Source organism: Amblyomma maculatum, chromosome 11 (assembly GCF_055883805.1).
Source record: "Amblyomma maculatum isolate TAMU_Amacu chromosome 11, ASM5588380v1, whole genome shotgun sequence".
Classification (NCBI taxonomy): Eukaryota; Metazoa; Arthropoda; class Arachnida; order Ixodida; family Ixodidae; genus Amblyomma; species Amblyomma maculatum.
Genome location: NC_139354.1, coordinates 116,018,081 through 116,045,210, shown reverse-complemented (window position 1 = coordinate 116,045,210; position 27,130 = coordinate 116,018,081). Strand labels below are relative to the sequence as shown.

At 46.5% G+C, this 27,130-nt stretch overlaps 2 protein-coding genes and 2 pseudogenes across 4 annotated transcripts in view; 3 read left to right on the top strand and 1 right to left on the bottom strand.

The window, feature by feature from the left end:
• The window catches only part of LOC146174789 (putative methyltransferase-like protein 15 homolog), a 148,974-nt gene that overhangs the window by 55,145 nt on the left and 66,699 nt on the right, over positions 1-27,130 (bottom strand). The window lies entirely within an intron of this gene.
• Positions 5,400-8,494, top strand: LOC146174792 (uncharacterized; annotated as a pseudogene).
• Positions 8,790-12,733, top strand: LOC146174791 (uncharacterized; annotated as a pseudogene).
• On the top strand, positions 20,700-24,313 carry LOC146174790 (uncharacterized). Its single transcript, XM_084585451.1, has 6 exons — positions 20,700-20,841; positions 22,006-22,161; positions 22,778-22,874; positions 23,101-23,196; positions 23,539-24,135; positions 24,266-24,313. The coding sequence occupies exons 1-6, from the start codon at positions 20,702-20,704 to the stop codon at positions 24,311-24,313; spliced, it is 1,134 nt and encodes a 377-aa protein (XP_084441577.1). The 5' UTR covers positions 20,700-20,701.

The following is a 27,130-nucleotide window of genomic DNA, read 5'->3' as shown; positions in this document are numbered from 1 at the left end:
TTCTTCCAGTTTTGCTTTCGATTTATTTTTGTCGTGCCGTGCCCGTCCAGATGGTCTCTAATGTCAGGCGATTGGCGCTCCTTGTTTACATCATGGCGTTGACGTCATGCGTGCTCCTGCTGCTCGAAAATGGCAGGGTTCCACAGAAGTTGACGCATCGGAGAGCTCGTTTTTGGATGCAAACAGCAGCAGTGATGACTCGAAAGACAAATTCACCTCTTCAGACTTTAGCACTGGCAGTGAAACTATGCCAAACCGACCCGAAACGTTGACAGCCAAGCCTCGATAAGTTTCGTGTTCGCTCTTGAAAAATTTCTGCTTTTGCTGCGAGCTGATCGAAGAGATCACTGTTCTGAAGGTCACAACTGTTATCTGCAGGGTGACAATGTCTTTTGGGGAGTATTACTCGCTGCTGGCAGCACAGGGAGTCGTGTTTTCTGCTAGTGAACAGCCAGGAATCGACCTCGACTACTGTTTTTTTCCTAGCTCAGCGAATACTGTACACAGAAACCTAGAATTTACTGCAATGTTGCAGTGGTCCCTGTTGTAAAGAACATATATTTTGAAATTTTTGTTTTATTGTACCAAGAAACTATGATGCTTTTGTATGTTTGTATTATTTAACAATTTGTTGCGGATAGTTTTTTTTTCATCACTTATTCAATAAATATGTTGATTGTCACCAATACCCCCCATTAAGAAGAATTCCTCCTCTACAATTTGATACTAGACACACTCCTGTACCAAGCAAGTTTTGTAAAGAAAAAAAAATTACACCACCCGGAAACCCTCCTTTTTCGTGGACAGGAAAGTGTTGAAGTAAATGTGCACATGCTGTGTGAACAGTACCACGTGCATGCCTGCAAAAATGAAGGGTTGCTGGAGAATATTCATTCAAGCCAGAAGTATTAGATGTGCCGGCTAGGCAAAGCTGAATGAAGAAAAGCAATTCATGGCATATATAGGATAAATAAAGAGCACGTCTAAACCAGATGCCTTGCAATTCAGACCCTCCCCTCACCCCCCCCCCCCCCACATCGTTCTGCCATGTCCCACTTTTAGGTCTGAGAAATATGGTCACTTAGTCATACAGCTTTAGAAATAAAAGGCCACAGTTGTCATCAGTGACGAAGCTAGCACTGACAAGGCCATGTTGATGACATTCAGCATCACACGGAACTTAACCTACCACCCCTGCATTCCAGACAAGAGTTTGCTCCTTTGTGATGTGCCTCACATCATTAGGTGTGTAAGAAATCTTCTCTGGCATTGGCACAATTATGGCATCGTGAGTTGTGCTATCTTAAAATAGCATACACTAAGGTTTTACTTTGCACCTATTAGTCCCTACTGTTAATCTTTTTTTTTTTTTTACTTACACATTGGAAAGCACGAAGTCAAGCTCGATTTTACCGTGTACTGCAAGAAGTTGAGAGAGCAGCGGCTTCATGTGGTATCGAAACTGACGAAGGAGCATGTGAACCACGATAATTTGAAGAAAATGAATGTGAGACTAACTGTGTAGGCAGGTGTGGACAAATATTTTTGCACTCAGTCCAAATTCTTTCCCGCATGTGCATAACCTATCAAAACATGTTTCATAATTAGTAGCTTTTCAGCCTTAGCACTGCAAAAGACTTCAACAAACAAGGCTGGAAAATTGTGATGGAACAGCTCAGTTTACGTATGTATTGGTGAGCAATCTCTTGCCATGGTATGAGGTCCAAAGTTCATAGAAAGAAACTTGAGGTATGTAAAAGTTAACCTTATAATTTATAATTTCTGGGGTATACTAACGAATGTTATCTGCTGGTTCACCTTCAAAGTCATTAAAGAATTTCTTGGGCTCGTAAATGCAACAAAGGAGAACCACATCGAGAAAAGAAATGTCATGTTTGCACCACGAGTGACTATGAAGTCTCTTCAGGTGATGCTGGCATCTGTCCTAGACCTGATCATCGATCTGCATTCCAACGTAGCGCAGTATGCTTCCCCCCTGAAAACTAAACCACAGAAGTAAGAAGTGTGGAAAATTTATGAAAGGCTACATACCTGCCGTGACAGATGGGCAAATGTTTGGAAATATTCGGGTGAAACTGACTTCACATCATGTTTTGTTTAACCTCCAGAGATTTTTTGGGGTCGCTTGGAGCTTTGCAGATGATGAACACCACCCTACCATCATAAGCTTCTCGCATATTTACAAACTAGTAAGTCTGCATACACATATAAGGACTTGCGCCACTGGCAATGTTGTTGCAGAGCCAACACTCATACTTGCTGCATGTTCAGGATACCATGAAGGCAGGGAAGAAAGAATGGTGAGCAACACACGAAAAGCTCCAGGATATGGTCAAATTAAAGCTGCACAAGCTTAGCTCTCCTTCAAAGGGCATTACACCAAAGAAAAGCACTGCGTCAGATCATGGTCATTCTTCGTCCAGCTCTCAGAGCAGTCGGATGCGTCTGCTCGGGCTCCCTCCTCTCCGCATGCTACCACTCTCTCCTCGTGCGCACCTCATTCGCCTGCCGCTTACCACCTCCCATAGGTCTGCGCTTCCGAGGCCCCGTCCTCTTTACTTCTCAGTTGTCTTTCAGCGCTCCGCGAAAGTGGATACACGTCGGCGTGCTCCTGCCCAGGAGACGGGTCGTCAGTTGCCCGTCTGCAGCACGTGCTTTCTCGTCCTAATTGGATCACCTCCTGCTTCCCGCCGGCACTGGATTATGTCGCATGATCTGGTAAGTGGGCCAGCTGGCCTCTTACTCCTGATTATTTGCTGATCAGGCAAGCAGACTTGTCATTCGTGACACCCCGCGTTCCACCTTCTCTTTGTTGTTATGTGAGCGACATCCTCGGCCCATTCTCGCTGTGCGCCCCTTCTATTATGCCCGTCCCAGTGCTGCGCCTGTGTCCTCTGAGCGCTTGCCCCGTGTGTCTAGTTCGTCGTTCTGTGCTGTGAACCCCCTGTGGATTCTCTGTCCTGGCACTCCTGTCTGCGCATGTCCAGTTCGTCATTCTGTGCTTTGAACCCGCAGTGGATTACTTGGTGCTCGCACTCGTGTGTGTAGTGTTGTGCGAGTGTTCACCTTTCCTGCCATGGATCCCGCATTGCTTGAACTGTCACCGCTCTACTTCTACGACACCTAGACACGCCTCTCACGTCTAGCATCACCAAGCATGGGGAACATTCCCCTGAACTCCGTGCCCGGCTTGCCGGCCGCCAGCATCGCCGCGCTGGCAGCGTTGCTTGCCCCTGCATGCTGCAACAGGTCCTGAATCAGGCCAACCTTTCCCTCGCATCTCAGGATGGCGCACGTCGCTTAATCGCAGTAATCAACCACCCACCAACACAAGACGTTTCATCACCCCAGAGTCAGAACCTACTGGCTGCAGACGAAAATCGGCGTGACCGGCCATTGGGCGACAACAGCACTACCAATGGCCGACCAGCCCCATCACAAGAGCAAGCACCAGTGACTTGCATCACCATTCCAGTCCAAAAAGGCGAGAAGAGCAGCGTTCTCTTTCTCATCCCTGCCCCAGTCATTCAAAAGAGTCCTAGCGACGAAGCCCCCTTCCTTGCATCAGCCCCCCCAAGGTGCTTTGAACGAGACCATGCTCCAATATTGAAGCGACGACTACGTTTTCACTCTTCAAGCCCCACCTGCTCAAGCCCCATCCATAATTCAAGAGGCGACCTTCCCCCCTCTGCTACCCGCTCAGGGCCCCGTCCCACCAGCAATTCCAACCGCTCTCATTGTCGACGCTTTCTCAAGCGCCGATTATGCTCTCCAAACAAAGGGGACCCCTCCCAGTCGTTAGACGACACCGCTACTGCTCCCTCACAAGGATGGAGCTACTGTACTCGCTCCCAAGAAATCTGCTAACTCCAGTGCCCTTCCACAGCAAAATATTGGTGTCGCTGCGGTAGGGTACAGTGAAGGACCGTGCGACTGTGGTGGAAAATAAATATCTAGGCTTAACAAGGTCAACAAGCCAGTTCTGGACTATTTTTGGCCCTGTCAGCAATCTCAAACATGCGGCATCATTTGTCCCTACTGTTTTCATCTGCGACTGCAAGCCAAAAGATGCCTAGAGTTCTTGCACAACTTTGTTGGAGTTGAATGTACTTATAGCTAGAGGTACAGCTGTAGAAAGTGTAAGAATTCCTATAAAGCTAAAAGCTATAGTTTGTGATGTGCCAACAAAGGCATCCTTTTTGTGCGTCAAAAGCCATGCGGGCTATTAAAGTTGCACTAAGTGCACTGCAAAGGGTGTGTACATTCAAGGCAGAATCTGCTGTCCAGTCATTAAGCAGTGCACTGCTTTAGGCACAGGATGCACAAACAATGCAGTACTAGTAATAGTACCATAGAGGCAGTACCAATACATATTGCAAGGGATGTGCCTCTGCATGATGCGCGTCTTGTATGCCTTGGCATGGAGCAAAAGTTGCTAGTTTGGTGGTTTTGTGGCCCCAAACCTACAAGGTTAGGCAGCAAAGTCTGCACAGAACTCTCAGACAGAAACCTCAAGGTTTTTTTCCTTGTAAATTTAACCAAGAGTGATGTAGTCTTGCAGATCTAGATCTAGACAAATGGAAGGCAGCCAAGATTAGATTCTTTGTGCTGTATGGGTGACCTGTACTGCTGCTGTCACTTCTTCCATCACAGATATATAAAAATTTTCTAGCCTTGCATGTGACTATATCCATACTTTCAATGCCAAATGCAACAGAGTGAAATACAGTAGGTAGGGCAGCCTTTAAACCTTTCTTTTGAGACTTTACTAATATGGAAAGGAGTATGCTTCCCTGCAATGTGCATGGACTATGCCATCTCTCATTCGATGTTGAGCACCTAGATCCACTGAATTCGCGGAACGCCTTCCCATTTGAGAACTACATGTCCACACTGAAAAGGCTGGTCTGAAAACAAGATCTTCCGCTTGTGCTGCTGTGTAACAGACTGCCGGAGCAAGGACCCCTATTGAAGAATGTGTGTTGCCATTTCCACTGTGTACTATACAGCATGAGTCTGAGCAAAACCTCGAATTTTGTAGTTAGAGCTACAATGGCCGCAGTTTCACAATTTCACGTACCTCCAACAGGTGCAGTTCTCCGCATGCGCGAGGAGCCGAGTGATGTCACTATGCGCACCGCCGCCTCGCCAGCTGTGCGCATGCACGGCCCGCGTGTGCAAGAAGGCTGCGTCGCCGTATAATTGACGGGTGATACAGCCACAGGGTATAACCACTTGACATGAAGGAGAGTTGGGCCATTGCCGAGCGGTGCTGGAGACTGGAGAATCTCAACTGATCTGACCCCGAGGTTGCGGCCTGGCGGCTGGCCGCCGTGAACAGGAAGAATGAACAGCGCAAGGTCAAGCAAGTGGCAGAGATGTCGGAGCAGAGAGAGGAGAGCCTGCCAAGAGACGGCATCAGGACAGAAGGCGATGTGGTGATGGAGGATGACGTGAAGGCCTGCCGTGTAACCGATCACATGATTAGACTGAGTGGAACCTGTACCTCTCGCTACATATATTCTGGCATAGCTGAGCAAAGCTACAGCCAATTTTTTAAGGCCCCCGCACTTTCTCGGAGGCCATAAGATCTTGTTTGCATCTCGCAATCGCCGACAGCGCCGGCAGTGGCACGATCGAATGTTGTTTTTTGCCTTTTGTGCATGGAGGATGGAAACAACTTGCTCTTTTGGTTTTTGCGCCATTCGCGATTTTGGTTTTAGTGTTAGCAGCGGCGTGGCCGTCGTAGCGTTCGGCGCAGGCTGCGTCGGTCGTCGTGTCAAGTGTGGTGCGCAGGTGTGCGTAGTGCTGTGATGCCGGTGAACGTGAAAAAAAGAGCAGAACTGACGTTAAAGACCAAGCACAAAATAAAGGCAGTTTAAAAGAGGAGACTGATTGACACTCTTCTCGTGAAGCTTCTTATGAAGCAGGACTTGAAGATCGACTTGCTGGGTGCATTAAGGCGGCATGGGACAGCGTGAAAGGCGAAACGATTGCCAACTGCTTTCGGCATGCAGCTTTTGTTCCAGCAGAGGCCCGCGCATCAAGTGACGATGGGGACGAAGCAGAAGCAGAGCTCCGCGAGCTCGATGAGGTGACATGCCCGCAACAGAGGACTTTGTAGGCGGCGATGACATCGCGGCGACCACGGCTGTACTGACGGACACCGAAATCGCTGTGGAAGTTTCTGAACATCCCGCAGACGAAGCTCAGGCTGACCGTGCAAACGATGAGAACATTCCGACTTCACAAGAAGCGCTTGCTGCATTGGATTTACTGCGCCACCACTACAGTGCTATTGAGAGCAGTGGGTTTGCCCTTGTTGAGCATTTGCAAACTGTGGAACAAGGCGTGATACGGAACGCGATCAACACAAAAAAGCAGGCCGCGATAACGCAATTCTAAACGGATGTGACCCAAGAAGGCACCCCCGAGTTGCTGTGCCTTCTCTGATTGAATTTTGCTGCTCTTGCATGGATTTTCTATGAAATTTTATATTACAAATTATGGATAGAGTGAACTATTTTCCGATTTTTTAACTGTTCGTTATAACGAGGTTTCACTGTACAATCACGTTTTGACATATTCGCACTTCTTTCTCAAGTTTTCAAACTTATAAATATAGAATAATAAGAGCAATCAGCAGCAGGTTTGACAAAAATGCTTTAATAAGTAGATTTGTTACGTCTTAAATGTAACAAACATGATATTCCCAACTTTAGCATGAAATATAAAAGCAATCTTTCAGCGCTGGTCATTGTAGGCTTCACAGTCATATTTTCGTGACTGGCCGGCGTTTCAAGAGGCCCCTGTGAAACCAGTTTAGATGCACGGTGTATGTGGTGCTGCAGCAATCAGGCAAGCGGTTTTGCCGTGCCGCTCGCCCAGCTATTTGGCAAGTGCGCGCGGGTGGAGATTGTGCGTGGTTTATCTGTGCGACTCCTGATGCCACGCTGTGCTGAAAAATGTGATGTCTGTGCAGCCCATGTCATAATACTGACAAAAAAATGTCAGATGTGTTTTGTGCTGCTCTGCAAACGTGGCTACAAGTTATCAAAAGAAAAAGTGTCCTTGTTTCGCGCCCTGTCCAACTCTCATCAGTTGCAAGAATGGGCTCAAAACAAAGCAGATTACAAGCCTCTCAATGAAACCTGTGTTGTGTGCTCGAGGCATTTCGACGAACGCTATGTTCAAAGGATGCTCAAGCATGTCATAAACGGGAAGGCTGTGGAAATTGATCGCGTGTGGCCAGCGCTCACCGAAGATACCACCCCGACGATATTTCCTGATGCTTCGTCATACATGAAAAGGCCTGTCCCTCAAAAAAGGAAGCAAAGGAACCTAGCGAACAACTGTCTGCCATCATCAAAGAACGTGGCTTCAGGTAACCGAATGAATAGCAATCGCGCACGCCGCATCCATTTGGTGACACTGTCTCGCCCTCATCATCTTGTTGCAAGATTTTTTTTCGAACGATCCTGCAGCGCTCTGCTTCAGGTGGCACATCAGCTTGGAAGCAAGTGACGTGCGCAATATCAAGCATGTAACGTTTTAGGCTTGCGCCAAAGCAGCAGGGTACGTCTTCATTGCATTGCAGAAGCATCAAAGTCAGAGTTTCACGTGCAGTGTTAAAAGGATACCCTTGCACCATTGGTGAAGGCAGATAAAATGCTAATTTATCCTGGCTGTGAGATTGAGCCTCTCTCACCTGGCCACCATACCAAGTATGGAAAAGCGTACTTATTGAAAAGCTGCATGGTGGCGACATCCGACGGCGATACTTGTCTACAATGCAAATAGTACTCAAGAAAGCTCATCTTGAACCAGTTAAGCCGGCAGCGTAAGAAGCGAGTAGGGACTTTTAAGCAAAGGTATGCAAGGAAGCGAAAATCCCTTCTGTTATTTCGGGCAAAGAAAGAACTGTCTAAGGTCAACAAGGCTGTAGAAAACCTCCGGGCATTAACATAGTCCATTTTAACTACTGTGCTGGCAGAAAAATATTGGAGGCCTTCCTCCAAAGCTACACCTTGCTGTGAAGGCATGTTTCGAGGCTACTTTCAAAAAATCAACCCAGGGCATGCGTTTTAATCAAATTTGAGTGTTGGAATGTATCTTCATGTGGATGAGGAGCCCGCACCTTTATGAGCGAATCAGGCGGCATGAGATTATAGCCCTTCCAAGAAAGTCATATCTGGACAAATATTTGAAGGGATTTAAGAGTGGATTTGGATTTAATGACAGCGTATTCTCAGCACCTGAAAAGAAGACAAGTGAAATGGATTAAGTTAGTCACCACGGAGGTCTTGTGTTCAACGAGAGGAAGCTTTTGGAGAACATTAACGTCGTGGGCTCTAGTGAACTAAGTGGTTTTGTTGATCTCAACCCATTCAGCGATGACAGCAGCAAGACCGTGCCAAGTGATCATGGCCTTGTGATAATGTTTCAGCCATTCCAAGGAGTGATATTCAATTAAGGTATTCTTATACAAAAGTTAGTGTGTGTATGTTCAGGAGTTAAATTTTTGGGAATGAAGCCAATGTTTTTTGCAATTAATATTTTTAATTGACACCATGCCTCTGATGCAAACCATTTTCACAATACTATGTGCTGTCTTTGCAGAAAAATGGACGCAAATTCTTGAGGTATTTGCTGCCAAAGGCAATGTGAAGGCACCAATCCTTGCAAAAATACTTATTGAAACCACAATACTCGCTGAAAAATCGGGCCTTTTCATTGATTTTTGGACAAGTGATGGAGTTCCCTGGTACATGTGCCTGCGGAAGCGCTTCGGCATCAAAAGTAGGTTAATTGTTGCATTAAAATGGCTTAGAACAGGGGTTCTCAAACTAGGTTCCGCGGAACCCCTGTGTTCCGCGGGCTGTCTTCTTGTGTTCCGCGAGAACCCTCACCGGCCGATCCCCGTTTCAGGTTCATTTTTAGTGTACGCGCGCGAACCAAACAGCGCTTGGTTCGTTAAAGCTCATTTTTATTCTTCGTAGCCTCAAAAAAACAATCTTGCGTGTCACGCCCACGTTAGCAGGCGTCGACAGCGGGTCTTTTTGCATACGATCGAATTCACGTGCCTACCCGTTTTCTGTGGCCTCCGAGATCACGTCTGCGTGTGTTTTTGAAACACGCGCGCGGACGTAATCTCGGAGGCCATTAGTTTTTACAAGCACTTCTGTTTGTCGTCGCCAGATGGCACTACCCATGCCGCCGTCGCGAAGCCAAGCCAAGCCTAGACAAGCAAAAAGAAGCTCGTATGTCGCCGAGGTAGTCGGTAGATCGGTGGATCTCAACACGCAGTACTTTTGCCCTAGCATCATGAGCCAGAAAGCAAAAGGGAGATTGTACGATAGCAGCTATCTTGCATATGGCTTTACACAAAGTGGAGGAAATCCGCAATGTGTGATATGCTGCGAGGTTTTGGCTAACAGCTCGATGAATCCGGCCAAGCTGTCGCGTCACCTGGCTACAAAGCACCCGGCCTTCAAGGACAGGCCAGTCGAGTATTTCGAAAGAAAAAAGCTACTTCTCGATGCGCAAAAACTGGACTCTCACCACCAGGTAAAAAAAATTTGTTAACTACGATAGAGAAGTTGCGTTTCTGACATTAGCGTATCTTGTTGCAGAAATCGGCACCATCTCTCGGCAAAACAAAACGTCGTACCTCCTCAGCTACAGAATCGCCAAGCAACTGAAACCGCACACTATCGGCGAAGACCTCATCATGCCTTGTATTCAGGATGTAGTGAAGACTGTGCTTGGAGAAGAACAATCGAAAAAAGTAGCGCAAATTCCATGCTCAAACGACACCGTTGGCCGGAGGATCCGCGAAATGGTGTCGGATGTGGAAGAGCAAGTAATAGTGTCAAAAGCTCTTCAAAATTTGCAATCGCCGTGGACAAGAGTTGCGACGTTTCTGGGCACCCGCAGCTTGTGGCATTTTCAAGGTTTATTTCCAACGGCGCCATTGTGCAGGAGTTTCTGTGTTGCCTTGAATTGAAGACAACTACCACGAGAAAGGACTTATTTGACGCGCTAAACAAATTTTTTGGTAAAACGGGGCTCCTATGGGGCAAATGCATAGCCGTGCGCACGGATGGTGCGAAGTCGATGATGGGGCACGTGAAAGGGCTAATAGCTTTAATTAAGCAAGTAAATGCCAACACTGTTTTCACACACTGTATGATTCACAAAGAAGCCCTTGCCTCGAAGGAACTGAGCCCCGATCTCATGGCTGTCATGAGCCATGTTGTGAATATGAACTGCATCAAAGCAAAGCCGAAAGCCATTCGTCTTTTCAAGGCACTTTGTAATGAAATGGGAGCAGTTCATGAACACCTGCTACTACACACAGAAGTGCGTTGGCTGTCGCGTGGCAATGTGTTGAGCCGAGTATTCGACCTGCGAGGTGAGCTGGCCACATTTCTCTCAGAAAATGCACTAGTTGAGCCATTCATGCAGAGCTCTTTTATGGCAAGGTTGGCCTATCTTGCAGACATGTTCGAGCATCTCAACACATTGAACCAGAGCTTGCAAGGCCAACAAACCACCTTAGTTAGTGCTTCTGAGCAAATCAAAGGATTTTGCAGCAAACTGCAGGGCTGGATGAGCCGCGTGAGCAGAGGTGACTTTAGTCCGTTCAAAAGGCTTAGTGGCTGTGAAGTCTCATCTGCTGATATGTCTGTGTTCACAGCACACTTGAGCGCTCTCAGGGCTCACCTAGCTGGGTACTTCCCAGAAGTTGAAAGTCAAATGGCTGGTATCTCCTTTTCATGTTGATGTGACAATTTTCAATACTGACAGTGTTGAAATTGAGAATGAATTTCTAGAGCTCAGGGCAAGCACTGCTCTCAAAGAGAAATTTAATGGTGAAGGTTTAGTGACATTTTGGATGGGGACTGCTCCACTGTTTCCATGCCTCTTTGAAAGGGCAGTGGACATTTTGCTTCCCTTTGCCACTACATATGCATGTGAACAGGCATTTTCAGCCTTCGCTTATCTGAAAAACAAGCACAGGAGCCGTCTTGACCCGGCAACTGATATGAGACTGGCTCTGAGTGCTACTGAGCCCCGCTTTGACTTGCTGTTAAAAGGGAAGCAGTACCACCCATCACATTAGTATTTGTATTAATCTGTGCAATAAACATTTAACCTTTGCAACTCTCTCTCTTTGCAAAAATGCACTCGACAACATTGCTGAGTGAAAACGAGGGGGGGGGGGGGAGTTCCCTGAAACTTATTGAAGGCTTTTGGGGTTCCTCTAAGCAAAACAGTTCGAGAACCCCTGGCTTAGAAGTTTTATTCCTGTTTAGCTCACGAATTACTCATACTGCTCCCTCATCTGTACAGCTTCATCCACACAAATCAAGTGTAAAGTCCCCCGGCTGGTCAAGCGTGTTCAAAATGCTTTTGTTGGAAAAGGCATATAAATTCCAGGTGGGCATGCTCATGTTCAAGTAATCGAGGAAGCCTGGAATATGGACAACGAATATGTGGCATTGAAGGTGATGCCACATATCACGCCAGCACACGTGCACCCAAATGCATTCGAAAAAACGCGAGTTAACCTCGCATTCCAGCTCTTCAGTCAGGAGGTACTGAAGGTATTTTCTTATACTGAGACCATTTGGAAAAGAATAACGTCCCAAACATAGAACCGACAGAATGGTTTGCAAAGCTAATAGCAAGACTAATTTTTATAATGTCACCTAGAATCCCAACAAAGGGCCTTCGTGCTGAATCAAGAAGTGCTGAGTTTCTAAGCGAGCTCATTGCTTTTCTCAGAGAATGGCAGCAATATGCTGAACAACATTGTGGTGGCTTTTTAAGTCCAGGAACTGCCCTTGGAATGGGTACAACGCTACAAAGCACACTGTCGCTTATGAAATATCTCCCCACATCCCTGCAACACAAGTACTTGTTGACCGCAAACACCCAAGTCAAGCCAGGATGGAGAATGTGTTTGGGATTGTGCGACAGTGCTTCGGCTGCAATGACCATCCGACTGTAGGGCAGTTTTTGATAACTATCAACAACCTGGCTTTCTACAATCTCGCAAAGCCGCCAAAAGGAGGAAACGCATCTGCAGAAGTAGTGACTGCCCTCTTGCAACCTCCTCATGTCCCTAAAGAAGAAAAATGCTTGAATAACTAAATTTGTTGATAAATTACTGGATGGTGGAAACCTGGCTTCTGCTGCAGAGGTGCTCGAAGAGCACAGCAGCCTGAATGATGACAGCTGTGTAGAGAAAGGAAATGACAGCCGACTAAATTTTTATATAGCTGGGCATGTTGTACAAAAAATCTTTAAGAAGTTTCCTTGCCATGAATGTGCACCATGTTTCAGCACTTTGACTCTGCAAGCTGAGTCGAACAACAATGCCTCACTTACACGAAATTTTAACCATGGAGGCTTAGTTTACCCGCCAAGGCCAATTGAACAGCTCATAGAAAAGATTGAGAACGCATTTACAGTCTTTTTAAGCTACAACAAGCTACATGCAGCGAGTACGATTAGCTTCCTGCATTTTCTTCAGGGACGTGAGCCTCAAGGTGTGTGCTGCAAGTCGCATGGACGTCAAACTACTACAGAAATCATCAGGTGTTACGCTTCGACTAGAATGCATTCCTTTGTGAAGGCAGTAAACAAAGAGCACGCTGCGCAGTGAGAAAAGAAAAAGTTGCTAAAAATGAGGCGATGCCAGTAGCCTCGCATTTCGCACAGAGCTCACAGAAAGAGATTAGTTAGTGCATCGTTGCATGAAACCTTTGTCATAAGGATGTTCCACAGCAATTTGTCCCATTTCCTTTTCTCATTTCGGTATCGTGTGAAAGATGTGTTTTTACACTTCTTTACAGCGCAATAGGCAGTGCCTGCCGTGACGCTTCATTTGCTCTTGCCGCAGCACGCTGTCGGTATTACTGTATCAAACTTGCATGAGAAGAGAGCCTATGACCGAATTTACACTGTCGAGCATTCTAATGCCTTTTCAAAGCAGTGATAGCAGACCATACACGATCAAGAGAGAAGACGTGGGGGCTTGGGGCGCTTGTCGCATGCCAGCGGGCGGTAGCGCCACCTGCCTTGCGCATAGCAAAATATTTCAGCTTCGGCAGCCCAGTCACGACACTAAGAAAACCTTCTAGACTCTACATACAGTTTGTTCATGTAGGCCATGGTGTAGGCCGAACAGGTGGTGAGAAGTGCACTTGTTTTAGAGTAATGTGATATTGCGATATTACCATTGTGGTTCTGCGGCAACAGCACAGTGAGCAAAGTGCGCCTCAGCAAGAATTGCAGAGCGCGCTGGTGTTTACCAAATTGGTGAGACCGCACAACTGCACTTCTCAGCGAGCAGCTGCGTAAGAATATATGGCACAGTGTGGTTTTGCAGAAACTGGACGTCATGAGGATGATTTTTGGGCTATGTTCACCATGCAGCAAGTGGCGCTTCGCCAGCGTTGTATCCAGCAGTTGCACTTACTTGAAGAAATTGACGCAGCAAAAAAGGCGCGTGAACACGCTGGAAGATGGTGTCATCGCATCATGGCATAGATGCGCGGCTCTGTTCCACCGAACAGCTATTGTGGGCTTATCCGCGAGGACAGTCTTGGTACGACACTATGGTGCCACACGGTCAGTGAGTTAAGGGTGCATTTCAGAGTGACCCGCAATGCTTTCTGGCACCTCCCGAGTTTGTGTGAGTGTATGCAGTGGCAAGACACACCCATACCAAGAGCAATCCCCCTGAATAAGCGTGTGGCTGTAAGCTTGTACAGTCTCACACCCTCTGCAGAAGAACGAACAATCGCCAACGCTTTTGACCTAGGTCGGTCGACTATCAACACTATATTTCCGGAGTTTTGTGCCATTGTTGTGCGTTAGCTAGGCAAAGGATTGATTAGATTTCCCAAGCGAAGTGAGTTGGCAGAGCACCTACGTCAGTTTACTACTGTGACCGGCTTTCCGCGAGGCATGGAATCCTCGAGAACTGTCACAGTGCCCACCAGAGGAGCACAACGCGGATCAAATTAACTGTAAAGGATGATACAGTACCATTCTTTTGGCTATCGCCAACCACAACTACAGATTTCTGTATACAAACGTCAGCTCTCCCGGAAGAAACCACAACACCGGTGTACCTGAAACCTCTGGCCTTACAGGTGTACTGGTCAGTCCTCTGTTACAAGCTGAAGGAAAAGTGGCAGCAGTGACAGTGGAACCCCTCTTACTTGCCGATCAAGCTTTCCTGTAACAAAGTCACATTATGAAGCCATTTATAAATCCAGGCTCGCCTACTGGTGTGTTTAAATGCATCACCCATTATTGATGTGGAGCAACCTCATCACGAGTCCACACTGAAGAAACTTTATGCTGAATATTGTTTCCTAAATGCAAAAACCATAAAATAAGCATACCCGATGCCAAATATGGATACAGCAGTAGGTAAAGCTTCAGGATCATGGTACAGTAAACCCTCGTTAACACGAACTCGCATATCTCGAAAAATCAGTTATGTTGAAAATTCTCCGCGCCGCGCTTTCCCCTCCCATATATGCTATGTATTAGCTCCTGTTTATCTCGAAGCATTTTTCGGGCGTAATGCGGATATCTCGAAATTTTGACCGGAAAAGGTGATAGGGGCTCCGAGCGAGCGCTTTATTCTTATACTAAGTGCCGAACGCAGTCACGTCCAAAGAGCAAATACAAAATTCCTGTGAACTCAGCCATTTTTCACCTTGGCAGCAGTCACGTGAGCGCCAATCGCACGCAGGGCTGATGAGTCTTATTGGCTGTGGTTCGGTCAGCTGCCCTCCGTACGTGCATACCGGCAAGAGCGATTTAGCGATTGTGTGGTTGTGTTTCGTCACGCCATGTGCACGAAGCGTTGACTAATTTTTGTTGTGTATGTGGTGTCCGCAACAAAGTTGAATGTAGTGGCGGCGACCAACGGCTCATGCGACGCGTTTAGCAGCTCGAGGAGGCTTTTGTTGGGCCAAATGCCAACGCAAAGCGGGCAAGCATTACCCAGTTCTTCCTTCAAAAATTATAAAGTTGAGTTTTTCCTTTGAATTCTTTTCCGTTTATTACAAAAGCTCCCTTGGTGCAGTGGAGTGTGAACGGACGTGACGGGCCGAGGACCGCCAAAGCATTTTCGCTCGTCGCTGTCACGCTCAGATTCTGGGTTTGTAGAAAATTTCGTGTATCACCCAGAAGCAGCTTGCTAGGCAGCCAATCGCAGAAGGCTTTGGGCTACCCATTTTCCGTCCTGGAATTTGTTTTTTTTTTTCGAAGCTGGTTTTTCTAGTCCGGTTGGAGCGAAGAACCTGCAGATGCTCACTTCATTTGATCTGTGCATATATGAGTGCATCAAGACAATTAGGAAAAAGCTTACTAGGGTAGTAAAGGAAAAAAAAAAGGCTAGTGTAGCTGGCTAGATATTGTTAACTTTCGAAAGGAGCAAGAGGAAGTCGCTGCTTGTGTCGCAGTGTAGAAGTGCACCACTGTACTGTGACCCTTTTTTGTTTTTACACGTGATGTGTAACAAAAAAATTCATCACTGTTTTACCGTACGTCATGCTGTCTAGGGTTAAAAATGGAATATAGCGTAATTGTACTCCCCCTGACCGAACGACGAGGCGGCGGTAACAAAGCAAAACTCAATACGCGCCTCTGTCAGAGAGTTCCGTCGCTCTGTGCGGTATGCACCAGTGGCAACGACAGGCATTGGCGGCAGCATCGCATGGCTGATCGCCAGGGATTGTCGCCAGAAATTTTTGGCATTTTGTTTAACTCGAAACTCCGCTTATCTCGAAATTTTTCCTGGATTTTACAACTTCGAGTTAACGAGGGTTTACTGTATTTCTCGAAGATGACGTCAAAAAGACTTTCCTGAATTTACCTCTGTGGGAGGAAGACCGGGAGAAAGCAGCATTTGTGACAGAAGATATTCATTGTGAACCAACAAGAATACGTTTAGAACTGTGCACGGCACCCTCGACCATGCAGCGCATAATGAACAAAGGGCTAAGCCAGTGACAAAGGTCACATCATTGTTTACATGGATGTTGTTAGGCCACGGTGGCCCTTTCATTAATGTTTCAGCGCACACGCCGCAGAAAACGGCGAAGGAATGTTCTACAAGCTTCGAGAACGCGACGCGACCGCTTACGTAATCTCTGCCACCGCGCTGCACCTCCTCGCCCTCGTCGTCATAGGCGGAGCCACGCGTGCATTCTCCCGCACGGTCCCGGCGCTCCTCCTCGCTTCGCGTGTGCTGACCATGTTCGAGTAAATTCGAGACCTCTCCGGAGGGCCGAGGGGGGGAGGCATAGCTTTGGCAGCGCTAAGCTGTTTTCCGTTCCTCCTCCGCGCCTAGAAGCTTCTGCGCTGGCTATTTAAGAGCGCGCCGCGCAGCCATCGACGGCTCTGGTTCTGAGTTTGGTTTGATTCTCGCTCAGAGAAGACAGCGTAGCAGGCAGGCCCCGACTGAGAAGTCGTAAAAAGAGCGATGCACTCACTTTGCAGTTAGTCTTTCGCCCAGTCTTTTGTAACGTGTGTCGTCTCTCTGCCTCGTGTAAATACGTTTTCTGTACCCTGTGCTTCGTATTCTTGTCATATAAAGTTAATTTTCATTTTGTTACTGCAAGTTCGGTGTCCTACGTCTCATTGTGCAAGTGTGAGAACTGCACGTCGCCTGCCGAATTGAGGAGCACCTTGGAGAGGTGCGGAAGATTTGAAGAAACAAGAAGAACTTGACGTTTACTGATGTCATCTGTAATTTCACGAACAACATCGAACAGCACATCGAAAGTGTGAATAATGTTCTGAAGATGCTTAGAGAGCTAAACCTATGAGTGGACTTCAAAAAGTGCCTTTTCGCATCTGATTCTGTCAACTTCTTGGGTAAGTCATTTCGAGAGACAGAGCTACCACAGATCCATGACAGACAGTGTCATAAGAGACTTGGGGCCACTGAATTTGAAAACTGAGGTGAGATCATTTCTAGAACTGATGCAATAAAATAAATACTATGTGAAGGTTGTCCAACCGCTGACTGATGCATAGCTGACATGGACTGCCAGATGCTGAACAACCATGGACACACTAAAACAATGACAGAGGCACTAATACAGTTGAACCTGGATGTAACGAACCTGTATGTAATGAATTCCTGAATTTAATGAAGTTTTTAAATTCCCCAATGCCACACCCATTGAAGCCAATGTATTTTCGACCCCTATGTAATGAAGGCGTTGCGGCGGTCAACCTTGATGTAATGAACTCGCGAAGCTGGTCAGTTTTTAGTTTTTTAGCTTTTACTGAAAATTTGGCCAAAATGCATTAATTTAGTGAATATATTAGAACTCTAAGAAGCCAGCAGCTATGTGAACGCCTGTAATCGCAGAAATCAAGCAAAATTGACGATGATGATAGTATTACCTTCTAGCGCCGCTCCGTAGCTAACACAGCAGCCTCCTCAGGCATTGGTAGTGTAGTGCAACACCAAGTGGCATTAGTGGCTGCAGTTGATTTCTTTGTAGGTACTGTACGTGCGTGTAGCACATACAATTTTTGCGCACGTTGTGCATTCGCCATCTTGTTTGTTGTTCTGCGTCTTGTGTGTGTGCGGATTTGCGGTGTTGGTTCGCCCTTCGTGTTTTGGAAGTGCTAGGCCAGCCTTTTTGCCTGTATTCGTGGGGCTCCGCTTGTATCTGCGGTGCCAGTTCTTTGTGATGAGTTCAACGGCTAGAAAACGAAAAGTTTTGTCATTTCAAGACAAATTTGCTATTTTAAAAGTTTTGTCATTACAAGACAAACTTGGCATTTTAAATGCGGTTTCAGCGGCCGAGAAGAAAAAGGACGTCGCCGCTCGTTTCAACATCCCAGCGAGCACCCTGTCAACAATTTTGAGTGCGGAATAGAAGATTAGAAGTGCAGTGGAGTCGGGAACAAACGCTAAGAAAAGATTGAAACTGTCAACGTATGAAGATGTGGACAAGGCAGTGTTCACATGGTTTTTGGACACGCGAGCCAGGAATATGCCCATAAGCGGAGCGATATTACAACAGAAGGTGAAGGATTTTGCGTGCATCTTGGGCCATGATGACTGCAAGGCAAGCAACGGATGGCTACAAGGTTTCAAGAGCCGATGCAATGTCATCGGGAAAGTTATCTGCAGAGAATCTGCCTCTGCAGACAGCGATGCTGCTGCTTCGTGGGCGGCTGACACGCTTCCTGGAATACTGAGTCACTTCGAAGTGGCTGAAATCTATAATGCCGACGAGATGGCTCTCTTTTTATCAGATGCTTCCGGGCCACACGCTAGCACTTAAAGGAGATGACTGCCGCGGCGGAAAGGAGAGCAAACTCCGCGTAAAAGTTCTACTGTGCACCAACCTCGACGGCACTGACACGCGAGTCCTGCTAGTTATGGGAAAAAGTGCTCGTCCCAGGTACTTTAAGGGGACGAAGCGTATGTCTGTAAAATACACGCCGAACACTAAGGCGTGGATCACTTGGGCAATATTTTCGGAATGGCTGAAAGACTTCAACCAGGATGTCAAGCGACAAGGCCGTCAAGTTTGCCTACTTCTAGAAAATTGCGCTGCGCACCATGTTGAAGGCCTGTAGCTGTCTCACATCGAACTGCACTACTTCCTGGCTAATTGCACATCACTAATACAGCCGCTGGACAAAGGAATAATCAACAGTTTTAAATGCTGTTACCGGCGCCGACTAATACAGAAGCTTTTTCTGAACATCCGTCTGGAATGGGGGCTAAGATCGATATTTATCAGTCAGTTGAAATGCTTGCTGCCTCCTGACAAGAAGTCAGGGCAGAAGTTATTAAGAAGCGCTTTATGAAGGCGGGGATTACAAAAAATGCGCAGGCTGGTGCCGACGACGAGGAAGAAGAGATTTCAGCTTCATTCGATGTGGCCGGAGCGTGGGATGAGCTACGCAGCAAAGGTGGTGTCCCCGACGACGTCGACCTGAGCAACTTTTTGTTTGCCGACAACGCCGCCGTAGCTACAGAAGAAATGAATAGGCGATGCGCAAAACGCCGATAGCGCCGCCTGTCGCCAAAGCCCCAAAGCGTAGGCGGGCTCGGTGGGCTCGGTCAGGCGTTGCTCCCGTCCGAGTCTATGCGCGCGCGGTCGTGTTAAGCCGCGTTCAGACTACGTGCGCATCCGTCGTATCGTATTTATCGCAGTGCGCATAGTGGCTGGAACTCCCGTTTACGTAGCTTGCGACCGCGCATGTTCACACTGGGCCGTTCGGTAAGATGCGCTCTTTACGACCGGCCAATCAGCGCTCTCAACATGGCGCCGATTAGCAAGTGGAGGTCTGGGCTCTTTAAGCTCAAAATGAGATGTGAAAGAAAAGACTGGACACACAAATAAAATACGAAAAAGAACAAGGGGTATATTAACAATTAACAACTCGATTATAAATACACTTCGTTTCACACACGCACGTTCGCACACAGTTTTCAAACATCCGCTCACCGTGCTGACGCACCGCTCACTCCTTCGCACATTTCTTCACGCGCCCGTTCTCATTGTCGACGTATCGCGCACTCCTGCTCGGTGTCCCGTGATCGCACTCTCTCGCACCAAACCAGGCGTACGGTCCGCCTGCATCCCTGCTTGCGATTTTACCAGTGCCCCGGAGCGATCTTGGAGACGGGCCGGGACGGTGACTCAAAGGCCGTACTACTGACTCCAAACAATGAGCCGGGGCGCGCGGCAGACACGGAAACGTCCGCGGAACCTCGTCCCCCCTCAGAAAATGCTTTTTTCTTTTTCTCTTTTACGGTGAGCGTCTTTCAAACTTCGACGAGTCCGCACCAGCTCCGTTCTGCGGCCCGACCGCAACGTCGCCCCGCATCGGCCTTTCGCTGCTAGCCAACTGTTTCCTCACTTGAAAACGGAGTCGATGGGCTGCGAGAATGCACGGGGATGAAGCAGGCATCCCCCGCCTCCATAACCTCACTTTACTAAACTAGAGAAAGCATTTGCTTGTTGAGAGCTTGTTCGCACATGAAAAAACGGATTGATAAACCACTTACTACTTTGACTCAGCGCACTGGCAATTTGCAGCCAGGCATCGTTTTGCACTTCTCTCTGTGCGATTTCAGCTACTCGTAGTAGAGAGCCGGCCTCTGCCGAACTTTTTTTATGAGAGGCTGCTAATTCCACAGCGAAGATTCCGCACTGCACATGATCAAGCTGCGGACAGACACAATCACCGACACAGACACAATCACCGACACAACACCAATAACAACGGCGAGCCGAGACACTGCAGCAGAGTAGGAGTGTTGGATGATGTCGCCTACTAGTGGTTTGCGCGCGAAATCTGGGAGGACCGGAAGCCCCGTGACCGGAAAGGGAAAACCGAAACGGCTGTGCGCATTGGTCGCGCGTAACAGACGTATCTGTACTAGTCGTAAAAGTCGCGGGTCCTCCGACATTTACGCCCACGCTGGCTGCGTACGTTGCGCATTTTACGCTCAATACGACAGCAGTCTGAACAGACACGTTACGTTTTTTGCGCTTACGCTTACGATCCTTACGAACGATACGTGCGTTGCGCACGTAGTCTGAACGCGGCTTTAGCGTCGTTGATCGTGATTTAGCCGATTTCACGCTGCTTTCAACCCTCAGCAATGTCCAGAAACAACTGCTGCGTAGTTGGCTGTTCGAACACATATAAAAACTCGCCAGGAACGCGTTTCTATAAGTTTCCAGTGCTGCCTCACGAGCAAGAACGACGGCGTCGGTGGATCGCGGCTGTTCGACGCAGAAGGTAAGCAATCGCGCTTTGTTTACTGCAGTGTTGTAGCGATTACTATGCTTTCGGTCCTTTCTGCTTGTCACTACACCTTCAGTGAATGCTCCCCTGTTTAAATCGCGAAACACCAAGCCAGAAAACGCAGAGCGAAGCTGTGAATTGCTCGTTGCGTTAGAAAGCTTTTAACAAAATGCCTCTTGTGAAAAAGAAAAAAAAAAATTCTGCGCCTTCAAAAAGCATCACGCGATCACCCATGCCTTACACGGAATAAGTTTCTGCTCTGCCTATCGATGGCACGGAATTTGATACCTGTTCAACAACATAAATATTCGGTGAACGCTCACCTCAGCTATCCGCATGCCGTTCTAGCCTTCTGCATCTGATCATTAAAGGTTTTTGACAACGCGTCCAGCTTCGTTTTGGGTGCTGTAGCATAACAATTCGCGGTAATCTAAATCGCCTCACCTTCGAAACACTGCTGCATTCAGTTTAAACATATTTTCTTTCCCCGGCTGTGTTATGCGTTGCGGTCACGGTGAAGTTGTAAACGTTTCTGATACCTTCATTTTTTTTCTTCCAATTTTTAGAGGGGCTACCGCGTGCCGATTTTATTTTTATTTTGCATATGAAATGGGCGAATTATGTTCATGTTGATTCGTTGTGGCGGCAACTCTACTTTGAAAGCCCCACGGTGCCTCATGTGATTACGATGCCCGGCTGCTGGCCCGAATGACGTGGATTCGATTGCAGCCGTGGCGATGATCACATTTCGACGTAGACGAAATGCTAAGAGGCTCGTGTACTCTACATGCAATGTTAGTGCACGTTAAAGAACCTCAACTGGTCGAAATTATCCAGAGCGCTGCACTACAGAGTCCCTCAAAAGCAAATGTCAAGCATGATACTAAATATTACCTTTGAAGGGTGCGCTACATTGAAATCATTTTCAAAGTGGAGATAGTTTATGTGGTTTAATGTCCCAAAGAAGTCGGGCTAGCCCAAGTTCTTTGGGACATTAAACCACATAAACTATCTACACTTTGAAAATGATTTCAATGTAGCGCACCCTTCAAAGGTAATATTTAGTATCATGCTTGGCATTTGCTTTTGCACTGTTAATAAGTACCCTTTTAAATTTCTTAATTCATGCACCTTTCTGTAATCTAATCGATCATTTAGAGAGGATGGGAGCCCCTGGGAGCCTACGAAAAACAGCAGGATCTGCAGCAAGCACTTTCTGAACGGCGAAAGATCAAATGATCCCAGAAGTCCTGCATACGTTCCCAGCATATTTCCAACTGTGTACAAATGCACCAAGCCTGGCAGTTCCGAAAGGTATCAAAGATAAAATTAAAGTTGACGGTAGGTGTTTTCTACTGGCTGACATGAGACAACTGAGGCAAAGCAACAGCAGGATGGTTGCTCTTAAAGCTCTGTTTGTTTCTCTTATTTGTATTAAGACCTGGTAGGCAGGAGTAATTGTGCGAAATGGGTTCTAACAAGGCCTTAAGTATCGTGTGATGACACTGTTAGCTCACTTTTGCTCTTTGCTTAATGTAACGAAAGCAGTTTGGTGACAAGCCTATGTAGAGCTTTAGGCGCACTGCCATCGAATTTCAAAAGAGAACATATTAGATCATTAGAGACTATTTCTGCGCATGCAAGATGGCAAACTACTCCTGCCTTTTGTATTCATTTCATACTCTTCTTTTTGTTACCATCTAACAAACCTTTTGACTACATGATAGGGAAACAGAAGCTTAATTTCACTGTGGTTGGTATTCAGCCGAGCGACCTTATTGTGCATCATGCAAGCAAAGGCAGAGGATAAAATAGGCTAAATGTGTGTGTTCAGAAGAGCAGCTCACATATTGTGCATAAATATATGTATCTGAACTGATGAGGCCAGTATGAGCAATGCATTTTGAGATATATCTTGTTATGATTGCAGGTTACGTGCACGTCAGCAGGAGAGCAGTGTTCCTTCAGACATCGCACCCCTTGAAGATGTTGTGGCTGACTACAACACAGAGCCAGAAAAGACAAGTGTATGTATAGTTGCTTCATGGCTAATATTGATCAATGGTTATTTTGAAATGTCAACAAATATGGGTCTGTGACATTTGTTTTTTGCATTTTGTTGTACTGCATCATAGCTGTAGTGCCACATGGTGGCATAGGTAATCACATTGCTGTGATTCACTTGCATTTTAGTGGCTCATTACAGAAGTAGAAAATGTTAGGGTTTCCACACCTCGTTTGTTCATTGTGCAGGTTGGAACGCAAACTGACCCTTGTCCGTGGAAAACAGAACTTGACATGCCAAACCTGTTCTTTTGTTGCATGCAAGGCTGCAATGCTGAGACGCAAGTAAGTGACTCGTTTCTTATCATTGTTTCACATTGTGTGATTATATATTTCTATTGTGTACTAGACACAGATTTAATGCATATAATTTCAGGGGAAAATACTGTGTCACATACACAATTTAAAATTAAGGGTGACTATTTCCCATGGTTCTGATATTTTTTATGCTATTCTTGAAGAAATTCTGCATTCTTTGTGTGTGATTTGTACATTCCCTAAATGGAATTTACTACTTTCAGTGAAAATATCATATTTTCAAAATTTAGCATGCTAGAAATAAGTAGCTAGCTTTATCTTGTTTTTGAAGAGTTGTGAACATTAACAAGTGGTTTCAATATTCATTAGGCCGTGCTTCCTATGAAGAAAAGCACCAAGGATGCTGCATGGGGCACAACAAAAGAGCTGAAAGACACTGCGTGTGACCCGATGAATGTGGTGGTATCAACAAACACTCCAAATTTCCAAGGATATCAGACACTTGCAGCTTGCAGCCAAGACAAGGCTACAGACATTCTGAAATCGATTGCTGGTGTCTCAGTCCCAGTCTTCGAAAAGCTACGTGCAATCATTGTTGATTCTTTTAAAGCACAGAAAGCTGAAGAGGTGGTCAGTGCTTCAAACAAACTCTTGTTGTTTTTGATGAAGATAAAACTGAACCTGTCATACTGTTCTCTAGCAGTACTGTTTGGGGTACACAGGTCTACCTGTTCCAGGCATTTTTTCTCAGTGCTGAATGTTTTACACGAAAAATTGAGGCCCCTTATATATTGGCCATCACGATCAACTAACCAAATAATGATGCCAGAAAGCTTTAAGCCGCATTACGTGGACTGCCAAGTTATAATTGACTGCACAGAGGTCGCCTGTGCTACACCAAACAGTGTGCATGAACGTGTTCTCATGTTCTCAAATTATAAAGGATGCTTTACTATAAAGTTTGTAGTAGGCATCATGCCTAGCGGCATCATAAGCTTCATTTCCAGACCTTATGGTGGCCGTTCCACAGATTCATTTATTACTGCAGACTGTGGAATTTTGCACCTTTTGAAAGCTGGGGATCTTGTGCTCGCAGATAAAGGGTTTCCTCAGGTCAGAACCAAGCTGGCAGAGCATGGCATAAAACTTCAAATGCCAGTTTTTGCCCGTCCTAACCAACCGTTTACTCGAGAAGTGAACACAACATATAATGTTGCAAGTGCCCGAATACATGTGGAAAGGTCCATCCAGCGGATGAAAATATATAGGATTTTGTCTGAAAAACTGTCTTCAGACCTGGTTCCTCATGTAGAAAAAATAATAGACATGTGCGGGGTGCTTGCGAATCTGCAGAAGCCAATTATCAAAGCAAAAGACTGCCCTTGAGCTAAACGCACTTTGATTTCACCACTGCTATCACTTTGTCACAATATGCATGCAGCATTAAGTATGATTTTTTAGTTATACTTTGTAACAATTGTGTTGTAAGTGAGACAATGCATTAATGAACATATGTTTTTTGACCCTGAGGAATAAAATTTAATGCTTCTCGCTTCTTCTTATTGCTCACTTTGGTCTGATGCTCTTGTTATTGCCGGAAGGAAATGCTTAAAGTAGAATGCTTCCAGCCGTGGAACAGATGCTTCGAGAAAGTCCACATTCACTTCAACTTCAACAAGAATTTGCTGCTTCTTTGAGTAAACATAGAAGAAACACTTCTCCATGCCAAGAACATAAAGAGATATCTGGATTTGTGTATAATACTGATGTGTCCTTTTCAATTCCAGCCTAGAGTCCTTAAATACTAAGTAAGCGACGTTACTTGTATGTTCACTGAATTCAATGATATTTTTGTCCTTGCACGTGTAAGGGCATTTCACTTCAAGCAGTGCCAGCCCTGATCTTTGACATACAATGCCGTCGGGTGTGCAGCACAACCACGGCTGTTCGAGCATCACTGACAGCCCACAAGTGCGGACTTCGGTGCACATCTCTTTTTCGAAAGACTTGATCGCCTCAGCCTCCAAGGCACTTCCATAAGCTGTGGCAGGGGACCAGAATCTTTTCTGCTTCAAAAACCCTTCAACAACGGCGGAGGGATCCCGTCTGCATTTTAGTATAGTGTGTGGCCGGCTGCTGGCAGAGATCCGACTGGCTCTCATCCTTCTCCATAAATCGAAATCTCTGCCCGGTTCTCTTGTCTTTACTTCTATCTGATGTATCTGATCCGGAGTGGCTACAATATTTGACATATAGAAGTCCATTTCTTTTTCTGTGTGTGTCCAGTTTTCACTTGACCGGAAAAGTGCTGAGGTGCGCATGTTTCCCTCTACAACTGGTTCCAAGTTCTCGGTTGCTTCATCAGCTGCTTCTGGTAAAACTTGAGGACGGAGCTCATTGCTAATCGCAGTGAGAAGTGGGCAGTTTTCTCCCCAAAGGCCGTCGAGTAGGGCGGCGACAGCTGTCGCATCTTGGGCAGGAGGGGCTGCTGGAGGCAGTGCAACCACGTCTTCCACTTGCTTCCCATAGAAGCTTTCAAGGCAGGCTCCCTTTTGATAAATACTAAGGCTTTTTACCGATGGCTTGCCCCACTTCCTTGGGTCATTTGTCCTTGAACTGTGCTCTTTATTGTTCACATATTGCACCACAGCAGCAATGTGTTTACAGCGTCCTCCCTGTCCTGCCTTGCATGTGCATCTTGCATCTTCCAGTGAGAAATCGGGCACCTGTGAAAAAGAGGCCTTAAATTACACTTGAAAGCATCCACTTTAGAAAGCTTGCGTCAACTTAGTTTCACCAGCCCCGTGTTGCACTCAGCAAAAAAAAGAAAAAAAAAAACAGTTTTTGATTAAAGGAGATTGTCCCAGTTAAAGACTGCGGAATAATTTCGACCAGCTGCGGATCCTTGACGTGCACCGACATCGCACAGCACATAAATATCTTTTTGCGTTTCGCCTTCACCGAAATCCGGCCGCACCGGCCGGGTTCCTTCCGGCAACTGCGGCTCAGGAGCCGGAGTTCTCAAACCGCTCAGCCGCTGCGCGGGTTATTGAACCGATATTTGCGAATTATGCACTTCGAACTTGTCATGCAATTAATTTGAACGCTAGAGCCAATGTTCCAGTAATCTGGTAAGACTACTTAAACAATAAGACATCGCTGCGCTTGCTATTCAGGCTAAAGGTACTAAAGCTGATAATAAAATCCGCTGAAATATGCATTTCGGCGCAAGGGCGATACGAATGAAAATGGAGGTGGTGATAATAATAAAATAAATATGAAATATTAAAGCAATATGCTCCGATAGCTAATCGATGAGGCAGATTTTCAGCTATCGCCTCTACTGATATCTCACTCCCATTCTGTCATGAAATCGTCGACGCGCTTTGCCTTTTTAACAATGAAATAGGTGAAATCCACGCTGTACAGGCGATAGTAAAGCGCAAGCATAAAAATGTTCAATGCTTACTACCGGAGTTCAATATGTGCTATTTATCTCTTGCTCACGATGTTGCTTTGCTAGCTCACTGGCTTTTTTAACGCAGCCTCACCGGTACGAACCATTCGCATGTGCGGCGGCGCTCCCTCAACCTACTGTACTGTGCAATACATTGCACGTATGCGAAGTGAGCATGCATCATTAAGCAAAGAGGGACCACTGGTTCATGGGTCAACGTAGGAAAGCATTAGCGTGGCGTTGTGATGAAATCGGCATACTCACAATGAGCTCCACTTCGTATGCAAGCTTGTTTACACTTGTTTGCGGCAGGCACTTGGCGCATATGGAGACGATGTCATCCCAGGCAGCCGTGACGTCGGACACATGCCCACTATTATATAGTGCGATCCCCTTGCGCACGCTGTCACCGCAGAAATAACCGTCCGGGACGCGCACAAATGGCAGGTCGCACGCACGCACCTCAGCCATGCTTGCCGGACGAGGCCCGCCTGCGCTTCCAAC

Excerpts from the sequence above, each read along its gene's own strand:
- LOC146174790 (XM_084585451.1), top strand. The coding sequence starts at position 20,702 with ATGTCCAGAAACAACTGCTGCGTAGTTGGCTGTTCGAACACATATAAA. Across the intron at positions 20,842-22,005 it reads GCGGCTGTTCGACGCAGAAG|AGAGGATGGGAGCCCCTGGG; the intron begins GTAAGCAATCGC and ends TCGATCATTTAG. Across the intron at positions 22,162-22,777 it reads AAGCCTGGCAGTTCCGAAAG|GTTACGTGCACGTCAGCAGG; the intron begins GTATCAAAGATA and ends TTATGATTGCAG.